At 44.0% G+C, this 21,756-nt stretch overlaps 1 protein-coding gene across 5 annotated transcripts; it reads left to right on the forward strand.

The window, feature by feature from the left end:
• Positions 1-58: 58 nt before the first annotated feature.
• UBXN7 (UBX domain protein 7) lies at positions 59-20,943 on the forward strand. Of its 5 annotated transcripts, none has more exons than XM_085512723.1 (11): positions 59-150; positions 2,374-2,521; positions 3,280-3,347; positions 4,911-4,976; positions 5,598-5,728; positions 10,518-10,664; positions 11,031-11,121; positions 12,101-12,228; positions 12,666-13,059; positions 13,772-13,851; positions 14,859-20,943. In XM_085512723.1, exons 1-11 carry the CDS (start codon positions 78-80, stop codon positions 15,018-15,020), a joined length of 1,488 nt encoding a protein of 495 aa, XP_085368849.1. In that variant the 5' UTR covers positions 59-77; the 3' UTR covers positions 15,021-20,943. The 5 variants fall into 5 exon arrangements, with proteins under 5 accessions (XP_085368849.1, XP_015726598.1, XP_085368851.1 ...); XM_015871112.2 differs by having other exon boundaries at positions 5,598-5,710; XM_085512725.1 differs by lacking the exon at positions 59-150 and adding an exon at positions 298-495 and having other exon boundaries at positions 5,598-5,710.
• Positions 20,944-21,756: the final 813 nt, after the last annotated feature.

The raw sequence follows: 21,756 nt of genomic DNA on the forward strand, positions 1-21,756 counted from the left end.
AAGGGCGCGGGCGGGTTTCGCGCTTGCGCAGTGCGCGCGGGCCGGCGGCGTGCGTGTTGTTGTGCGGCGGCGGCAAGATGGCGGCGCACGGGGGCTCGGCGGCCTCCGCGGCGCTGAAAGGGTTAATCCAGCAGTTCACCGCCATCACGGGTGAGGCACACGGAAGGCCGGGCCCGGCGCGGCTCCGAGCCGCTTCTCGCTTCATCGAGCGGCCGGGATGGAGGAGGAGGTGGAGGAGGAGGAGGAGGAGGAGGAGGAGGAGGGCCGGGCGCGGTGAGGCGGGGGCCCGGCGGGGCGGGGGGCCGGGCCTGTCAGCGGGGCGGCGGGTGGGCGCGGAGCCCGCCCCGGGAAACGCGGCTCCGGAGCGTCGGGCAGCAAGACCCGCCGGACCGACAGCGGTTCGGAGAGCGGGACGGCGGCCGGCACCACGGCTGGGATAAGGGCCCGCATCGCTGGGCAGCGTCCTCTGGAAGTGACCGTGCGGAGCATCGCGGGGTCGGCACCGCGCTCAGCAGCGGGATGCGGCCTGGACACGGGGCGTGCTGCGGGCAGCGAGCGGGACGGCACCTGCACACCGCAATGCTGCGGGGTTACGGGGCGTGGGATCTGCTGACAGGACCCTCGCTAGTATGAAAGATGTGTCTGTGCTTACAGCGTGCCCCGGTGTGTGTCTGATGTTTTCATTCTCAGCAGTGCCCCAAGCACTGAGAGCCAAGCAGAGCTGTGCTGTTCGCCCAGCAGCCCTCTGCTCGTGTAGGTGGGCTATGGAGATGTCTAAGCCCTGCTCCTACGCTCCGAAACAAGAAAACAAGAGGCTACTGGGCTCTGCCCGCCCACTTCTGAAAGAGGGGTTTGAGGTTTGTCTTTTTGTTGTAATAGGATGTAAGGTTCTGTTTAGAAGGGAGTTCTTGCAGAGCTGTCTGACCCTGTGGCACAGTGACAGGTGCTGCACTACACACCCTGTGTCGTCAGCCTGCACCTCTGGTGTGACCCTGCTTTCCCAGCGGGGTACACTGGATGCTCCAAGCCCTGTGGTGCTGTGTAAGTGCGCAGAGCTACCCATGTTTGTGTGGAAAAGGTGAAACAAAATCCATCCTGCCATCTGCTTCCAGCACACCTGATGGTGTAGAATCACAGAGTCACTGCGCTTGGAAAAGACAATATAAACATCAAATAGAGCTGCCAGCCCATGCCCACTCACCCATAGTCCTCAAATATAGTTCTCAGCAGATGTTTTGTGATGCTGGTTTCCTTAGGACTGAGGAAGATTTGGGACATACCCTTTGTATATGCATAACTTGTATATTATATTCTGGTCCTCCTGAATGAGCAGCGCAGGGTGGCTGTGCTCTTCTATTTTGATTAAGGTCCTCAAGCACAGCCAAGTAGCACTGAGGTGCTCTTGTGGCAGGTTGGTTTGCAATGGGTTTGTTTGGAAAAGCAGTTACTTTGGTCGGCCTGGCTTTCTTTGTGATGTAATGTAATAGCTCAGGTCATTTAGTGTTGCTTTATCTCAGCAGACTCAGTGTGTGTTCAGCGTATCAATCTGTTTAATCTAAAGCTCCGAGGACTTCCTGGAAAATCTCAGAGACACCCAATGGAAGCAGGTTAAATGTGTTTGCTCAGAGTGGCATTAGCTGTCATTCTGATGCTGGGGAAATGGAGTTTTCTTCATTTCAGTGAGTTGCGGTGAAGCTGGTAAGAATTAATACAGACCAAAAGCTGCTCCCAAACTGGTTCGGCTGCATTTTGCCACTTTTCTTCTACACCAGCTTTTCCATATTAAAACAAACTCTTTGGCAGCCTCTACCTATAGAAACTTAGTGTAGTAAATGGGCTCTTAAAAGGCTGGATGCAGGAGAGATTCAGTTGGTGAAGGTGCTTTTGTTGTCTGTGTGGCTTTGAGGAAGCTTTAGAGGCAGACCCTGTAAGGGAGTACAGCTAACAATTAACTGAGCTTCTGCTTGTTTGTTTTTGCCTTCTGGAGCACTCAGTGAAACAGGGAATCTTTACTTTCTATCTTTACATATCTGTTAGAGGTGGGTAAAAACCTTTGGCACTGGGTTTAGTATTCTCACTGTTAAAATGTTAATTCAGTCGGTTGTTTTGTTTTTTTCCATATAACACAATAGAAGTCAAACTTAATAAGCAGAATTTTCTCCTGATGGAAAGGGGAAGTGTGGCTGTTGTTTCCTTTTCCCTTGAGGTGCATGTTTGTCTCACCTCATAGTTGTGCCTTAGGGATAAATGGCACCTGCTCAACTGCTCTAATGGTCAGTGCCTTAAAAGAGAAAGCTGGTTAGCTGCTCCCAGTGCTTCTGATCAGAACGCTTTACAAAGAATGCTTCAATATATATTTGCTTGGCATTGCAGGTGCCAGTGAAAGTGTGGGAAAACATATGCTTGAAGCGTGCAACAACAACCTGGAGATGGCTGTCACCATGTTTCTGGATGGTGGAGGCATAGCAGAGGAGCCCAGCACCAGCTCTGCAGCAGTGTCTGCAGTTCGACCACACACCGAGTACGTACTGCATAAAAATGTGTAGTCTGTCCTATAAGTTTCATAGTGTAAAGACAGAGCAGTTAAAACACTTGTTCTTTCTCTGGACCTGCTGTCATCTCAGTGTAACATGTGCTTCTTTGATGATCTCATTTAATTGATTGCTTTGATATTTTTCTTAATAAATAAGTTTATCTTGCTGCACAAGCTGGTCTCTCTTGAGTGTGCTTCAGAAGTTTTCCATTGCATGCACATGCTGTTGTTGCAGGCATAGCTCGAGTCATTGAAGTGAGGATCCAGTGAAAAGTGGGATCTTCTGGCACATCAGTAACTTAATATTCAAGTTTTAGTTGGAATACTTTCCTTTTTATACTGGACACCCTTCAGGTGCTGGTCAGCTTAGTTTTACTTCTAGGAAGAGAGGAAAATAAGTATGCAAATACAAAATGGAGAATAAATAGCTTCACAACAGCAATCAAAAGATGTGGAGGCTAGTAGTAAAGTTAGTGCATCTTGCTGGTTGTACAAGTTACTGTTTGAAACCAAAGTGCAGAAAGTGCTAGATCTTAATGCATAATGTGCTGCATCCTCCTTCAGTGCCTTGAGTGGGAGTAGAGGATTCCTTGAGGTCTGTTTTGACTCCAGATCTCTGATTCTGTGCCGTGGTACAGCAGTGTCCTTAGCTGGTCCAGGCTGCAGGTGCATTTGGAACACAACATTTCATGGTTTATTTAATACTTAAACATTACTGTCTCTGATTTTCCTTTTCTCTTTGATAGGGATGAAGTACGAGCTCCAATTCCACAGAAACAGGAAATTTTAGTAGAGCCTGAGCCCTTGTTTGGAGGTAGGCTTGCATTCCTATTTCATTCTTTGTTTTCTTTAAATACCTTGAAATCATCTTCATATGATGAGAAAAACAAAATCTTGTGAACACGAGGAAAGCAGTGTGCCTCTTTTTGTTTGTGTTTTTGCCTTATTGCAGCTCTTCAGCCATCTAACATGCCTGCATGCTTGGAAATATACTGATGATTAAAACCTTACGCATTAGAGATTCTGTATTCCCAGTGGTGTTAATTTGCTAACTCGTTTTTCAGAGGACTTCTCTAGGCACCAGCCAGTTAGCAATACAGAGTATACATCTGTGCTCCTGGGGCTCAGAACCATGTGATGCTGCTGCAGAAATGTTCAGACTGATAGGGTGAAAGCTTGGGATTTGGCTGACAAGTGAAAATGGAGAGAACAAAAATGCGTGTTTGTTGAGGAGATCCAGAAAGAAGGGTTGAGCTGCGTGATTGCTTGTCATTTTCTCAGTTTCTCCTTTTGGAATTTAATTTGCACTTTAAAGTGCATCGTGCAGCTCAATTAAGAAACTTGCCCTTTTTGTCAGTGAAAGACATGGAAATGCTCATCTTTAAAGTGATCCCATATCCATAGGAAATGTGTTTTCTGTTTAGTTCCTGTGCTGAAGAGGATTGTGAGGCCTAGATTCTGTTTTACCACGGAACTGGTTCTCACTTGATGTTTTCAATGTCAGAGATTTGTTTTGCCAGCATGCCCAAGCTGAGAGGTGGTTGTAAATGAAGATACCCTGAGCACTCTTGGAAGACATTGCACTGGCTTCTTCCTCTTGCTTTCCTTGTGACCCAGCAGAGTCTTTAACACAGCTCCATGGATGCCTGTGGGTTCACGATCCTAAGAAATACAGGAATATGATCTGCACTCTTACCTGGTCCTTTTTTACTCACGTCACACACTGAGCACAGACATGCTGTCCCCAGCTGCCCTACTGAGGCAATCTGTGGTAGCCTCCTGGCTCTGTCTCATCCACCAACTCTAATATTCTCACTGATGCCACTTCTGTTTATAGCATGAAGCAGCCCAGCAGCTGGAAAGCTCCTTCACTTGGTCCTTTCAGCTCTAACCTCAAGCAGGGTATGTTCCAGTTTGTGGTTTGAACAGCTGCATATTGAGGTGCTGGAGTGAGCTTGGATTCTCTTCCAGGTGGGAAAAGCTGTATCAGTTTGTACTCTGCGAGATACACTGAACCACTCCAGAAGTAGAATGTTTATCAGAAAAACATCCATCTGGGCTGCAGTTCGCATCTTCACCTGCACTGGTATTGCAGCAGCCAAGCCTGGAGAGGCAAGTGCTGCTATTGCTGAAGTGGTCTTTCAGTTGCTATTCAAAGCTACAGCATAAATTGCTCTGAAGTTGCCTGTAAGGGATTGTGCTTGTTGCTAAGCACTTAGAGGGGAGAGATCTTTGCAGATACTGGCTCTGGATCCTATGAAGAGCTTGGCTCGGGCTTTTGGAAGGGAGGAAGTGATGGGCGAAAATGGTTCTCATAAGCTTATCTGTTTGATAGTATGCCTTTGAATTAATGGCTGAAATACTTTTTTCTTTGAAGCTCCTAAAAGACGCAGACCTGCACGTTCAATATTTGACGGCTTTCGGGATTTTCAAACAGAAACCAGTAAGTGCTGATCACTAACTTAGGGGTTCTCTGTTTGTTTGTTTTTATTAATACAAGAATGATTTCAAGTTAGTTTCCACTGTAGGCCGTGATAGCTTTCAGTCATTGAATATTTTTCAATTGCTTACTGCACATAAAATGTTCTTTTGGAATAATACTATTAGACTATTCCTTGTAGTGACAGTGCTGTTTGCATGAAATTTGATGTTTTATGGCAAGATTTCTTGGGTGAATATCACTGTCTTGTTATCTCTGAATAAATAGCCCTAGCCATAAAAGCCCATGTTATTTCCTGGCTCCCAGGCCTATGCCACAGGTATATTCTGTCCTTGTAGGGATCCAGTGTCTGCTCAGAAAAGGTTTGTGTGCTGTGGCCCACTGATGTTTCCTTTCACAACTGGAAAGCTTTAGGTCATGTTATAGTTAATCATTTCAGCTGACTTGGTTCCATAATATGCATTATACCACTGCATTTTTAGGTGAGCGCTTTCTGTGATTTACCTTATTTTATGTAATCATCTATATGTAGGAAAGTTTTGTGTATGGGGATATATTCAACTATAAATACATCTTTTGAGTATTTTGTCTAACTCAGCTTTGTTTCCTCTTGGGGCTGTGCAGTTCGACAGGAACAGGAGCTACGGAATGGAGGAGCAGTAGATAAGAAACTCACTACCTTAGCAGACCTCTTCAGGCCTCCCATTGATCTGATGCACAAAGGCAGCTTTGAGACGGTGAGTTTTGAAGTTTTGGTAAGTTCCCTTTGTGGTGGCTGCGTGCAGTGTGGAAGCCCTTTGTTAAGCTGTGTATGTAGGACAATTAAAAGACCCATACCCATAGTGGTAAATATTTGATACACTACCTCTGAAGGTCTTAACTAACAATGGTAGATCACATTTTTATTATGTTTAAATGCCAATCCAGCAAATCACACTTGGTGAAACACTTCTGTATACAAGTGAGGCTGGCCAGAATGGAAGAACTGAATCTCTTGCATGATCCAGAAGCAGCTGAAGTAAGGTTGCTTTTTGGTTGGTGAGGAAAAGTACTTTGCAAGGAGCAATAATATAGCTTGCAACATAGCCTTGAGAGAAGCTCATGCAATTTTGATAACATGGCTAAATAATTTTGATACCAAAGCTACTTAAGTGTCTGTGTGTGGTGTTGTTGTGAATGCACAACTTTATGTCCCAAAGACTTTTTCTTGTACAAAATCACAGTGGTTGTCCTTTGCCTCTGGTGGCGATGGAAAAATTGTCTGAGAGATTGCCCCTTTAAGAAGGGGAGAGCTAAGGGGGCTGTTGGCTTCCAGTGATCTCAGGTATCACCTTTTCTATCTGTGCAGGCAGCTTTGTGGATCTGGTCAGAATTAGTTATGGTATGGGTTAGGGATGTAAGCAGTCATTAGAGACTATATGGATTGGTTTGGGAACATAGTGAACCTGTGGCTTGAGGGACCAATGAAGGGAATTTGCATAGGAACAGCCAGTGCTGCTCTGTACTGAAGTGTATACGCAGTCAGCAGCTGCACTCTAATCTCTGCTGTGGAATTTGTTTTCTAGTATTTCCTAATGTCTTACTGAAAACACATTAAGACCCTTAGCAGTACTTACTATGGCATCTGCTGTTATCATGCTTAGTTTCAGAGGATGACATAACTGACTGGTTGTGTTGTCATTCAGTCTTGTAAGTTTAAAAAAAAAAGGGGGGAGGGGGGGCCGTTGTATATACACACCTTGTCCTGTTCTTTGCAGTAACTCAAAGAGATGTCTGCTTTCTGGTATTCGTGTTTGCTTTTTTTCTGTTCTCATACAGTTCCATGTCTCATGTGTTACTCTTCATTTCAAAACTTCCTTGAAAAAATGATCTTTAGCTTCTCCGTTTGTGGCCCATTACCTTTTCCATTTTACCTTGTGTGACTGTACGCTGTTGTGCTGCTTCAGCCTGGGATAAATTCAGGCCTCCTATGAATCCCATGACCAGAATCCTCCTCAAAATTCAGTTCTAACAAGCTGCTGTTTGCTTCTTCCTTCTCTGTTCACTTAGATAAACACCTACAATAACTAAAGGAAGGCTAAACCCTACCACTTTTATTTTAGAGCTACATTGAGTGTTGTTTTTTGAATGATTGGTGTGTTCTAAGCTCTGGAGTGCTATGCAGAATGTTCCACCAGCACTGTGTAACTTATGATGTTATTCAGACTCAGCAATAATAGTGGTGTCTGGTCTTAGTAAGGTTTTCATGCATCTTTGTTGCTCAGTGTCTGTTAGGGTGCTCTAACTTTGGTCTCCATAGCAAGTAGGCTCAGTTGTGCCAAATGAGAGGCATTTTCCTTTGAATGCATGAAAAATAAATAACAAAACGCACTGAAGAACCTTAACAGTATGATGTGAAAAGCTGCTGTTTCATTAATAAAAAGTTCATTAATGTTTAACTTCAGCTCCATCGAAAACTGAGCCACTAGGTGCTAGTTACTCTATGCTGGTGGCTTGGGGCCGTGTAAACCAGAGGCAAATGACTGATCCACCAGCAAGATGTTAACGTGAACTGTCCCTTCACTCCTATCACAGTATTTCAGAGAAACTGAAATGAAACTGCTGAGGGTCAATTCAGATTGCACAAGGGATTTTAGCTGATGTTTCCTGACTGTAAAACTGAGCCTTGGTGCCTATCAAGCTTCACACCCATCATCTCTTTAACATGGAACCTGCTAAGAATAAGTAAATAAAACCTTTTTTTGCTTTTATGAAGCAAGTAGCAATTGTTCAGAAGCTGATCTAGTTTTGTATTTGAATAGTGCAATTATTTTTACATACAGTGCTTCTACACTGTCTAGCTAGACTATGTGTGCTGGTGTACCATTGGCTTGGGAGTGGCTGGGTGATGGAGAGAACCTGGTCTGTGCTGACCAAGGCAAGGACTGTAAGTGTAGTGTAAATAGGATGTATCTTGATAGGCAGATCTCTCATTCTGATTTTATCTTATCACCCAAACTGAATTATGCTCAACTAGGAGATGTCTGGAAGCTCACAAGATGCTGGCTCAGCTTCCTTGTTTCCCTCTGCCCACTGAAGGAGAGCAATGAATTTCAACAAAGCCAAACAGAAAACCACACAAAATGTATAAACCACACATGGTTCAGAAAATCAAATGAAAGAAGACGTATTGTTTTTAGTAGTACATGAGATAGAGTTTCTCCACTGGGAGCCAGCTGTGAGTGTAAAATAACTTTCCCTACTTTGGCTGGATTGCTGGTTTCTTGCCCTAAGTTGCTGTGATGAAAGAAAAATGAGGATGCCTATAAAATGGGAAGGGGGAATTTAGGGGACGTGGATGGCTTTTTTGCATCTGTCATGTGGTGTTTAGGAATCACTGCCTCTTTCTTTGGAAGCTCCTACTCTGCTATCTAAAGTGTGAATCAGAATGCGTGCAAGGAGAAGTTGCTCTTACCCTGTTTGGGTGCTGTTTAAGTACTAGGTGCTTGTACCTCACAGAAGGAGAAGTGGTGGTGGTTGGGTGCTGCTGTAGTAAACAGTGCCATCAGACGTTGCTTGCAGGCTATGCAAACCAGCTCTTGAGCCCTGCAATGTTATTGTGGTCACTGATGAAAATGATCCACCAATATAATCTCTATACCCCAAATATTTCTTCCCTCTGCACCCCCTTACCCTTAGAGCAAACTAATATCTGTGTAAGAGCGTGGTTATATGTGTATGTGAGATGGTAGCAGTGTAACTGTTGTCCTCTTAAATGTTAAACATGAAACCTATTGCTTTTACAAGGAAGTTAAAAGGAGTTTCAAGAGCTGGACCTGCTGTACAGTTGAAAACTCATCTTTCCAAATATTACCTGTGGAATTTCCTGCTTGCACCCTTTCAAGTGCAGTAGCTGGATGGAGGACAGGAGGAGTCAGGTTTTCTATAATGTTAAAAAAATATGCAGAGTGTAGAAGAGTGAGATGCACTTCCAGGTATGCTAGTTACATATTTCTGAGTTTCTTCATTTACTCACATATGGATTACAGTAGAACACAGGACTAAGGCAACGTGATTAACTGCAGCTGCATATTGACGATGTTCCCCTTAATCTTGAGTGGTACCTCTGGGCCTCATCAAAAACGGATTCCCTAGGATTAGTTCTCAAACCTCCCGTTAGTTCCAGATAATCTTTTCAAAACAAAAGCATGATGAGTGTGTTTAAAACCATATCAGTTACCCAGGTGTCACCTGCCTCCTTTTTCCCCTCTGGAAATCAAATACAGGCTACGCACGTGGTAACATTAGTGATGCCTGTGAGAACAGAATGAGTATTCCACGTTTCTACAGTCATATTTTTTTTTCCTGTAACATTTTTCCTTTGTATAAAACAAAAATTGTCTGCAGGTCCTTTGGCCGTGCAGAATGTATTTTATAGTCCAAGGTCCACTGAGCAGTGAGCAAGCTTCTAGTTTAATGTTTACTGGTTTACCAAGTGCATGGAGGCTTACACTTTGTTGAGCTGAGTGGATGGGGATCATGCAGCTGTCTTGCATCAGACAGTCTGACTGTTCTGAGGTGCGCTGGCTAAAAATCCATCTGAAGTTCAAAACTTTGGTTTGGGGAACAAACGCCCACCAAAACCAGCAAAATCTTTGGTAACATTCCAATTACTTGGATTTGCTGGTAGGTGCCTTGCCAGCAGGATAGTGAGCAGACATGTAAATATATGCATACTTTTTTAAGAAAGGAAGGGACATTCATTTGCTAGTTCCAGTCTCTCCAGGTGGTAAGAGCATTCCTGCTGTTGATATAGCCCTCTTTTTTTCAACAGGTATGGCAATTCAGCGATCAGAATTACATTCTTGATCAAACTCCTACCATTATCTTGCCACCAAGCAATCAGACTATGCCAGCTTTGTGACTCAAACCAGTAAGATTTCTTCCTGCACCTTCCCGTCTTCCTCCCAACTTGCAGTCTGGATAAAGAGCATCAAAAAAGGATGCCGAATGTGGCAGTTACAAAGTAATAGCGTAACTCAAAACCTTAAGAGAGAGGGGAAAAAACAAACAAACAGAATACCAAACAAGTGAGGAGGTCCTATTGCATTTATGCATATCCTCTGTCAACTGTGTTGTCTACTTAAGTAGGAGGTGATCCACAGGTTTATCTCTGGAGTGAGCAGGTCTTTCCTCTGTTGTCAGATTGGTGTGGTTGACTACACTCTTCCCTGAACAAGTATTTAATTCAGTGTCTTTCCCCACAACTCGCTCCCCCGCCCCACTGCCAAAGCTGCTTTTCCCTCTCTGTGCTTGGCTTGTTGAACTCCAGCAGCTCTGTTCATCATTGTGATTCTGTAATTTAACCAGTCTCATTTAAGCAGGTCTTTCAGCCCTGCCTTCTGTTTTGTGGATGCCTTTGCTCTAGCTCGGTCCATCTTTCTCACTCTGAAGGGGTTTTGGTGAAAGTCCTGACACTGTTAGAAGCCATCACTGATCATTGCTGGCGCTGTTTGTGTCTTGCTCTTCAGTGTTAGCTAATGAAGCTTTTCTCTCTGCTTACAGGCCAAAGAGTGTGGTCAGATGCAGAACAAATGGCTCATGATAAACATTCAGAACGTGCAAGATTTTGCTTGCCAGTGTCTGAACCGCGATGTTTGGAGCAATGAGGCTGTGAAGAACATCATCCGGGAACACTTCATTTTTTGGCAGGTAGAATCACAGAATTCTGTGGGTGGGGAATTTAACGGAACCTCACTGATAACATGATGTCCTGTCAGGTGGGACAGTGAAGACAGACTTCTTTGACTGGAGTGGCACTACTGGAGAACTACAGAGATTATGGGTGTGCATTTTAATGCCTAAGCAGCCTTTTAGTTCTGATTGAAAATGTTAGTGCTTGACCACTAATATGTACATACACTGTTAGGAGTGCATGTTCAACTTGCAGAAGTTGCTGAGACTTGTGTTTACCATTTGTTGCATGGACTGCAAAAAAGAGAAGAACTCGGTCCGTTTTCATGATAGTTTGTGTTCCCTCTCCACTCAGTAACTTGCTTTCAATGTGCTGTTTTGTAGGTGTATCACGACAGTGAGGAGGGGCAGAGGTACATACAGTTTTATAAGTTAGCAGACTTCCCTTATGTCTCCATCCTGGATCCCAGGACAGGTAAGATAAGTAACAGTTACCTGGACTGCCAGTTTTGGGTTAGAGTGCTGTCATCTTTGGCAGCGTGAGTGTTACACTGCAACTGAACCCAGAGGGTTTACAGAGGATTTACTGTGTTTGTCCCTGAAGAAATGAAATAGTAACTTCTGGACACTGTAAAGGAACAAAACTCCCAAGCCTTTCTGAAACACTGTGTTTTATTATGGTACTTGGAGCAGCTTATTGAGTACTTTGTGTAGAAATTGCAAATAGTACCACCTGGTGGTGAAACTCCAAAATCAACGTATTTTTTGTAATGGTCTTATAAAAGCAACTTGAAATCTTTTGATAAACTACCTTAAAACATTTGCAAGGTCCCTTACCCACGACATGAATACAAATCTGCAGTCCCATTCCTGTCACAGTAACTTAATGAGGCTTAATGATGACTTCTTACATTGCATCTGAACTTTCAAATTTCATTGTTCAGTCAAAAAAACAATAAATGTCTACTGTCCATTGCTTTTTGGACCTTTCTGTTTTGTGTGCCAACACTTGCCTTTTCTGTCATCATAGTAGGCTACTGTGTTAATGGTTTGGTCTCACATTTCTCAGGAATTGAAGCAATAGTTAAGATATTCTTTTTAGCACTAATGGAAGCAAATGCTGTTTACCAAGGTGCAGAGTCAAAGCAGACTCTATGTATATCTTCTTCATCAAAATTAGTGTCTTGTGTTCTTTGGTTTTGATGTCCTTTCTGGATTCACCTTTCTCTTCTGAGAAAATATGCATCCAGAACTGAAAACAAGGCTTTTCAAGGGGGTTAGAGAGAGGAAGCTCTGTTAATATTACGTGGTGGCCTGTAGGCATCTACAGTCCCACAGATGTGGATTTTTGCATAGTACATGCACAGAAGTGAACTGATGTTTTTGACAGCTGCACTGCAGTCATTCAGGAGTTGTTGCTGAAAATAGACTTCATGATGCTATATGTTTCCTAGGCCAGAAACTAGTGGAGTGGCACCAGTTGGACGTGACGTCTTTCTTGGACCAAGTGACCGGGTTCCTGAGTGAGCACGGGCAGCTGGATGGGCATTCTACCAACCCTCCCCAGAAATGCTCCCGTTCGGTAAGTAGGAGGCCTTCTATGAAGACTGCATTAACCTGAAAGAAAATCTGCTGTGTCTGTATCCAGCTGTACTGGTTTCCAGTTAAGTAGTGTACAAACAGGCTTAATGAATTAGTGGAAGAGTATGCAAAAAAATGAAAGTGGGGCACTAAGGGAGTGCTTTCTACCTCAATAGCTATTTTTGATATGCAGTTTACACATAACATTATTTGTTTGGGGCTTAACAGTCATAGGATTGTATGTGTATGGGGAGAAGATGCATTACTCCATGTGAAGCTCCAAGGAGGAATCATTAAGCAGTTAAAGAATGACAGGCTTTCCATGCCATTTGTTCATGACAGTTTTAGTAGCTTCCCTTTGGAACGTCTGTTATCATCTTGATTTTCAGTATGTCTGAAAGTATTTTTATGCCTTTTTCTTATGTCTGTGTTCAACAGGAGAGCCTCATTGATGCCAGTGAGGACAGCCAGCTGGAAGCTGCCATCAGAGCTTCGTTACAGGAGACGCATTTTGATTCCTCACAAGCCAAGCAGGAGAGTCGATCAGATGAGGAATCTGAGTCAGAGCTTTTTTCTGGAAGTGAAGAGTTTATTTCTGTTTGTGGATCTGAGGAGGAGGAGGAATCAGAGAATCCTGCCAAGCTGAGGAAGTCTCCACACAAGGACTTGGGGTATAAAAAAGAGGAGATCCGGAGGCCTCAGCCTGAACCCCCTGCAAGGACTGAGCCTGGGACAACATCAAATCATAGAGTACTGCCCTGCATTGATGCAGGGGTAGCGGAGGAGCCAGCTGACAAGCCTGGAAGTACGTTGCAGGGCCTAGATGTGAATGGTGAGTGGCCACAGGCTTTGGCTTTTTGTTATTTTCTTAATAGTGGCCTGTGTTTTGCTTTTGTTCTGAAAACTGTTAAACCCTGACAAGCATAGTTTCAGCCCTTGTTTTGAAAAGCCAAACCTTTCCTTCTGTCTTGCTCCCTCCTCGATGCTGGATGTTTGGATGATTCGCTTTGCCAGCACTTTGATGCAGTGATCTCATGTTTCTCACTGAACTTGCATTCCTTGGTTTGAGACCTTATCGTTGAATGAAATTCACATGCAGGCAGCTGTGACAGGGCTTCTGCCAGTGCGGTAGAAGTGAAATAATGTCAGCTCCATCTCAAGCCTGGCTTGTCTGCCTTGAGAGACTGGACTTGTGCTTGTACAAACAAATCCCAGGAGTCTGTGTTACTCCTTGCAGCTATGAGCAGGGATGCAGCCCTGTGAGATGATCTCAAAGGCAGAGGTAGCGCAATATACTTTTCTCTGGGAACCCAGACTGATTTTGGTCACTATTGTGAACTCTGCTAAGTCTTGTGTATATTTTGAACACGTGCAGTACAAGTATCTCTTCAGAGACTGAAATACTGTGCGCTAAAAAGCTTTGTATTTGTCTCTAGTCCCTAACCCTACTCTTCTATGCAGTAAAGTGTGTCACAACACCTACCTACAGAAAGCTCAATTCAGCTGCCTTGTGTGTTAACCTGTAGTAACTTCCTTTGTACTAGGACCAAAGGCACAGCTGATGCTAAGGTATCCAGATGGAAAAAGAGAACAAATTTCACTGCCTGAACAAGCTAAACTTCTGGTGAGTGTGGTTAATTGGAATTCCTTGTTTGAGCATGAGAAAGCTGAAAATGGAGAATTTATTTTTCTGTGGTGGCACCAATGATGACATTGATGAGAGAAATGTTTACATCTCTTGAAGAAAATGAGACTATACAACCTGGTCTGCAAAACTCCAGGTAGAAACTGTCCTTGTTTCAGACTCATGTTTTTGTCCTTACTATTTTATGTGAAAGCTTTAAACAGAAAAAAAAAAAATAGATCTACCATCAGCTCTCTTAATACCAAACGTCAGTTCAGAAGTCGACATGAAGTTCTGAGGCTGAAATAAATTCTGAGGGACACTTACTGTAGGAAACTGCTTTGTTTTGTCAGGCTTTCATTCTTACTTTGTCATAGCAATCATCTCTATAATGTCTCTTAAGTAATCTTAACTTAGGTAGAGACATGTCCTTCCAGTCCATCACTTGTACAGCTGTATCACCCCTCAGGTGCTCCACCTGCACTGATACCCCAAGACATTGGAGCAGTGCTATGACTGTTCATTCTGCCTGAGTTTTGCTCTCTCTCTCTGTGCTCCTTGCCGTACTTCAGCCAATCTTCATTTCTCTGTCCTGTCTACCTCCTATTTTACCTTCTCATCTGCTGTGTTTGCTGATTAGCTTGGGAAATCTCTCTTGTGCAGCCTGAGCATTAGCCCTTCTGATGTGTCTGCTTGTTGGGTTTTCTCATACCCCATCATCCCAAATTCATATTACTTATATTAGTGTACTGTTATGTATATCTTCCTTCTGATTAAATAATCTGTTAGGTGAGGAATCACTTGGTAATTAGCTTCTATGTTTTATGACATACAAGGACCAAGTTATATAGCGAAGAAGCTGAGATGTGTATTACATGCAAATTTCCCTTCTCGGTGATAACAAACTTCTCTTTTAAGAGGAAACTGGGATAGTTTTGTGACACTTTTTGTGGGTTGTTTGTTTGTTTTAATTGAATGACCCTTTTTTTGCCTTTCTTCCTCTCTAGGCTCTTGTGAAACATGTCCAGTCAAAAGGATACCCCAATGAACGCTTTGAACTCCTCACCAACTTCCCTCGAAGGAAACTCTCTCACCTGGACTATGAGATCACATTACAGGAGGCAGGCCTGTGTCCTCAAGAGACTGTCTTTGTGCAGGAGAGGAATTAGCACCGTGGCCTGAGTTCTCCCAGCCTTCCTCCCCTTTCCTCTTTGCCTAGGACACCAACTCCTTGATATGCAGTTGAGGGTCATAGGATTGCAGTGCTGAAATCAGGCAGGCAGTTGTCTTGCCCTTCTTTCTCTTCTCTTCTGCTCTAGCAACAATTGAGCGTGTTTGGAGTTCTGTTTATGTTCTCAGATTGGGCCCTGCAGAGAGCATTGGGAAGAACGTCTTTCCTTTGTTTTCATGGGGTAAAGTAGAACGGTGATCTATGTATGTATCCAGTGTGCTGGGACTTGGAGTGGCCATAATACACACACCCTTCTCGCTGCTATTCCTCATTCCATTTCATTTAATTTATATTTGAAAATACTGTGTGGTAAGGCACTGAGTCACCTCTCTATAAGGAGAGAGTGTTATCTTTAGTACGATCTTTCCTTTGATTCTCTATGTGAAGGGTCTCCATTAACCTTACAGCCTTCTTAAGGGGATTTGCTTACCTAGCAGTCTGCTGAAACTTACTTTGGGAAGGAGTTGAGGAGCTGTGGCACGATGCTCTGTCCCTACCTAATGGGCTACTGGGCTGCATGCATGCTTTCATCATCCTTTAAATGCTGCCAGTGAACACAGGTTTTGTTGTTGTTTATGAAAAAAACAAGGATCTCACCCTACAAAACAAAAAAAGACTTGAAAAGCTGCGTCTACTGTTGCAGCAGCACCGACTCCTCCCTGCAAGGAGGGGGTTATTGTCTGTTTTCTCCCTTTTTTATTTGCTTTCGGGATTTTACAGCTGACAATAGAAGGTGGCGTGGTTCCATGATTGGGTAAAGATGTTGGGAGGGCGGAAAACGTGTAGTAAACATGATAAGTAGTTGGCTTTTTTCCCTCCCTCTCTCTGTATGTCACTGCTGCACCAAGGGTGATTAATTTATTAGTGGTTTTAGAGCACAGACTTCAGTTGGGCAGGACAGCAAGTTCTAGGCAGGGTTCCTGTCATTAATTCAAACCATAAATAGCCTTGTCAAAACTGTGGAAGGAATTAGGGCTTTATAAAAGACTTCATAGCCTGGTGGCAGCTCCAGGCTGCTATTGTAATCTTAATCTGCTGTCATTTACCACTAAATCTGGAAGGATGTATTGAAAACTACTCCTTTATTTGTGTTTTCATTTCAGCTATGAGAGCTGGCAGCAGGATTCATGCAGGCACATCCTGTGTGTACACTGAGTGTCTCACATAGACACGAAGCTGTTTGTCACTTGTTGGTACAGTATAGGTTACAGGAAACAACAGTCAGTTACCACTGCCATCTGTGTGATGGATGTTCAGTCTGTTTATTAACAATTAAGAATCCAATTTAGCATTTTTTGTCAGGGAGGAAGCAGGAATATGAGACCTGCTGTAGCTGTTTCTGTAACTGTCAGATGATTGTACATGTGACTTCAGTGGCCAGAAGTGTTCTATAGCCTGAAACTTTTCAAGATATTTTTGCATTTAAATTCATTCAGCCTTCTGAATCTTTAAATAGAGAAAGCCATAGAGGATGTCTTGTGTTCCCCATGATATAATCATATGGTTGTATAAATTTGTTTTCCTTCTGCATCAACACCTTTGCATTCCACTGCAGGGTACAGTGTCATGAAAACAGGATCTGATGACATTTTCCTGATCAGCGAGCGATGTGACATCAGATGCCAGTTTTGGTTTGTAAAGAGCTGCTTTCACAGAGGCTGTTTTGCAGCATTAAAAGGTGAATGACAGGGTCTGCAGAAGAGTGAGAGTGTTGGTGTTTGGCCTCTGGGGCAGCAGCAGCACTTCTAAACTGAAAGGTATCTGTAGTACTTCTAGGGTATCCAAATTCTTGTCTCAAACGTTGGCATAGGAGAGTAGGGCAGAAGGAAACCCATTCTGTGCAAGTATGATACTTCAAGTTAGGAAACTTCAGCTCTCCAGTTGAAATATCTTTCTCTGATGTTTGTTACCTTGAAACTTGCAGCCTCCTCATCAATGGTTTGTTGCAAGGAAATGAAGGTGGGCTGCCAGCAGGAAACAGTTCCTGACATCAGCACCATGTTCTTGTCCCTCAGGCAGGCTGAGATGGGAGTGTGTTGACTTTTCTTGCTCTTCTGTTGCTGCCTGCCTGTGTACAGCAGGGAGCCTTTGCACTTCCACTTGTGTCTCTCAAGCTGTGGCTGGCTGGATCTCAGTACTGGCCAGGGTGGGGTTTGCATCTGTTCTGAGCACACTGGTTCCACATCAGCTTTCCTAGTAGTGATCTTAAACATACAAAACTGACTCTGTTGTTTCAGTCCTATGCCTGTTTCATTGGTAGCTTCTCTTCTGACCCTCCTCCCCAGTTTTTCTAATGTACATGGGGCTAGGCTGAGGCTTCAGCAATTAGATGTAAAAGATAACTAACGGCTGCATCAGCAGTGGGAAAGAGGGAAAACTGCATTGCAGGCAGGAGCACGAGCTTTAGTTCTGTTGCTGGAGACCAGCGTGGCCCCATATTATGAGCCTCCCATTCTGACTAGAAGCTGTGGAGCTGACACAGCTTTCTTTAATCTGTGCTTAGCTATAGGATCATGCTGTCAGATCCAAAACACGAAGGTTCTGGGTTAGCTTCTCATCGCTTTTCTTATGCCAGGAGCAGTTCAGTCATCTCAGAAGGAACCAGAAGTCACACTTGGCTGTGGCAGGGTTTTTTCCTGAGCCGTCAAGACTGAAAGTCTTTTGTTTCATTTCTTGTCTTTTTCTTTCTGTTTCTTGGCTTTTTATCAGCAAATAGCAGTTCTTTTATAACTGATCAGGAAATGAAGAATGCGGGGGAAAAAAGAAACTACATTAAAAATGGGATTTTTCTTTCAGATATGGACTCAGAATTATATTGTGATAGTTCCTACTCATTTCTTCTGTTCCAAGAAATAATGAGCTGATCTGTTGTTCAGTTTCTTTGTTTCTCTGGCATGCTGTGGTTTTAGTTTTCTTTTGCTTTGCTCTGTGAGCTGAAGGCAGAGAGAAAAGGTCTTGAAGGGATAAGTGTCTCTTTGCATGCCTCTTCTCCTCATTCCTCTCCCTTTTTTCCCCCTTATTCTCACCCCAGTAAAAACAACCACAGCTCATATCATCCAGCTTTTCTCTGCTGGTGAAAGCTACGAAGAAACAGCACCAACCAGGGTCCAGCTCCTCAGGGTTTCATTCAGAGCTCTTTGGAGTTTGGAGGAGCATGTTTTGCTGGCCTGAAGAATGTGGCTGAATGCATTAACCAAGCTAAGCACGCAACAGCTTGTGACTGGGAAGGTGTAAGCCACCTGGGCTCGATTTAGAAAGAGCCTCGGTCATGGTTGCTTCTGAATGTTAAGTTTGAAGCTCAAATTGCTTTTGGCAAGGCTGCAAAAAAACACCCTGAATCCCTAATTGCAAAATAAGCTGAAGTTGGGAGGACAAAGCAAATCATCCCTCAGTGTCTGTGGTTTGCAGTGTTGTTTGGCCAGTTTGTGTGTGTTAAAAAGGACTGCCATGAGCAGAGGTGCACTTAGACTGTGGAAGGCTTTTGTGGGTAGGGAGCTGAAAAGAGCTAACGTGCTTCAAGCTGCAGCTTCTTGCTGCTTGCAGTGAAGCCTTTGCATGTGTTCTTCATCCAGCTTGTTTTTTGTTTTGATGTTTACAGTCTAACTGGCTTAGTTTTACAGTCACAACCAGAAACAGAGCACTTACCAGCTGTACCTGGCTTTCTTTGCCAGTTGCTGTCAGCACATTTTTTTGTTGCCTTCCCACTCACAGACCTCCAAAGGTCCAGGGAAGGATTTTGGCTCTTCCTAAAGGTACCTGCTCTCAGCTAGGCTGACCATCCAGCTTCAACCCTGGTACATTCCCTCCTGGAGGAAATAGGGCATCTGAAGGCTGTGTCACAGGTTGCTGGGCATGCCTGCGTTGTTTTCATTAGGCTTTTAACCATGGTCTGTGATTTTATATTTCTTTTATGGACTGAATAACGTCATGCTTCCTGGTGAAGAATCTGATAAGCTGACCACCTTGCTATTGAAAGTGTGTGCATGTAGTAGTTTTGTAGAACAGAGCAATCTACAGAAGGGTGGCCATTTTGGTTATGCACCAGTTCACCAAATTAACTGATTAATTAACTGAATCAGTGTCAGTGTACGTGGTCCTTTGCACCAAGTCATCCCAGCTTCTACATTTATGGGTGCTGTAGTTTGTACGCATGCTGTTGTCAGAAACTGGCAGCTGGTGTTAGCACTTAATGATTAAACCTCACTGCTGGTTAGCACTTAATGAATAAACCTCACTGCTGAAGGGTTCTCAGATAGGCTTCTTAGAAGACTACCATGCAGTTGTGTGCTTTACTGCTTGTCCTGCTTTCTGACTGTTCAAAACGTCTTGCGTGAAGTACATCTGAGTTAGTGGGAACGAAATAGAAAAGGTTAATTCTGAGAATGGGGGAACTCCTTGTCTGCTGGCTGGGATGCTCTGTCCTGACTCACTGAGTTTGTTCTCACTGAGGGCTGGACCGTGGGGTTGGGTTGCAAGAACTCAAGAGCAACAAGGCTCCACCCCTTGTGGGGCAGGAAAGCACCATCATCCCTTCAGCTGCATTTTGACAGCTGGTGAATGCTGACACGAACAGGCAAAATGCATCTGATGTTTTTCCAAACCATGTGGGTCTCTGTTATCTGCCTTTGGGTGGGAAAGTCCCTGTGGGTGGGAGGATGGGTGTCATTTAAGGAACTTGAAGTAACAACCTGTTACTGCTTTCTTTTTGTTGCAGCTTTGTCCTTGTTTAATCCCTTTGTAATCAAGCTGGTAATAAGGAATAGCCCCATATGCCAAAGAGAGGAGAGGTAGCTGAAATCTGGGTGGACAGCAAGGAGTGTTGTGAAGATTGGTATGCCTTGTCCAGCTGTTTCTCAACAGGAACGGTTTTCTGTAGGTGGAGTAGCTTTTGTCCTAAATATGATGCAAAACTGACATTCTGAGCCCTGTATTGGCCGTCTGTGTTGTTGGAAATTCATGTGGCTGCATTTAGAGTCAGCCTAGAAACATTTCAGTGATGGCTGTTAAGGTCTACAGAAGCTGTAGTCTGTTGTTTTGTGAGGGCAGCTTTGCAGGGGCTGTCTCTGAAAGCAAGATCTCGCTGCATCCTGCTGCCTGCTCCCAAGCCTGGAGGTTAATGGATTCCCTTTCTGTGCTGTGCTGCAAGATGACTTTTAATCTCATCTCCTCTTGCCCGTGAGGTGCTTAGTGTCTGTCCCCTTCCCGTAAATAGAGCCATATGTATATACGTGTATATACACACACATACTTGTACTTGGAGGATGTGGCACTTAACATGAGTGCCTCGGCTTGACTCAGTTTGATCTTCTGTTTGACACCGGTGTGTTATGAGTAGCTGCAGAAGTTTGGGGTTTGGTCACTGATGACTGTGAGTGTCTGCAGTGCAAAGAAGAGCGATTTTGTATCTACTTGTGAAATGGTGCTGAGATTTTAGGGAGCAGCAGAGCTGGAGAGGAAGGAGGTGGAGCAGGGGGACGAGGTGCTATTTTATAGAGCAGCTTGATATGAAACCAGTCTGTGTAAAGCACGCCTCAGAGGCACAGTGTCTGATTGGAGACACTGGGCTGTACAGCAGATGACTTTCTTAGCAAGGCTGTGTCCTCTCCTGGCTGAACTTAGTTTCCAAATTTGGGCTTCGCCTGCCGGTTTTTACACTCGTCACTTTTTCCTTCAATGATGCAACTTCAGTGCTGGAAGAGGGAGAGAATTCATTGGGGTGATTTCAGCTCACTGTGCTGGGAGGGACCAAACTCAAGGAAACCTCTGATCTATATACACAACTGCTGCATTTTTTATAAATATATGTAAATGTCCTATTGTAATATTTGATCCTGGAAATAAAACAAACTGTTTTCACTAGATTTCTTCATTTCCTGAGGGTTTTTTGTTTGGTTTCTAACTAGAGCCTGTCCCTGCATTATATGGAGAGGTTTTGACTTTAATCTTTGTGGGGTAGAAGGAGAGGAAATGAAGGACTTCCCTGTTTCTGTGTATCTGACTGTTTAACCTGTTTGTACTCCCCAGAAAGCTTTGGAATAGGGTAACTGTGTCAGTGTTGGAGCCTTAAACCGGTGTTCCCTGTCACTCATTTCCAGCATGCACTCGAGAGAAGTGTAAATGTGCTTGGCTTGGCACATCCAAACCCACAGCTTTCTCAGGAGGGGAGGCTCCAAGGTGAGTGAGGACACCCTTTGGGAAGATCCTGACATCCGAAGGAAGCTGTTGTGCTCCAGGGCAATGTTAGAAGAGACTTAGTCTTCTGTTTTCAGCATGTGCCCCCCCACACACACACACCCTGCTGTGGTAAAGAAGGAGCCAACTCCGGTGTCTGTGAGTGAGTGTCTGCACTTCTACTGATCTCTTAAACCAGCTTAAGAAAACATTTCCCATTCTGACCGAGTTGAAAATACAATTTCAGCTCAGGCAGGGAGCTGGGGGATCCATAAGGTGTATCTCACTCCCTCTTTTTCATGTGTTTTTCCTTTCCGCAGATCCTACTTTCAGCCTTCTGCCTTTTAATGGGGTTGGTTTACCTCATCTGAAGCAGTGATTTAATGAAATACCTGAGGAAGTGAAAGCAAACGCCATATTGCACAGGTGCAGCGTGTTCATGTTTCTTCAGTCTGGGTTCTCACCCCAAACTCAGCACAGATCAAAGCAGGTCACCTTGGGCA

This window comes from Coturnix japonica, chromosome 12, assembly GCF_054131305.1.
Source record: "Coturnix japonica strain WE chromosome 12, WE-NBRP24, whole genome shotgun sequence".
Taxonomy (NCBI): domain Eukaryota; kingdom Metazoa; phylum Chordata; class Aves; order Galliformes; family Phasianidae; genus Coturnix; species Coturnix japonica.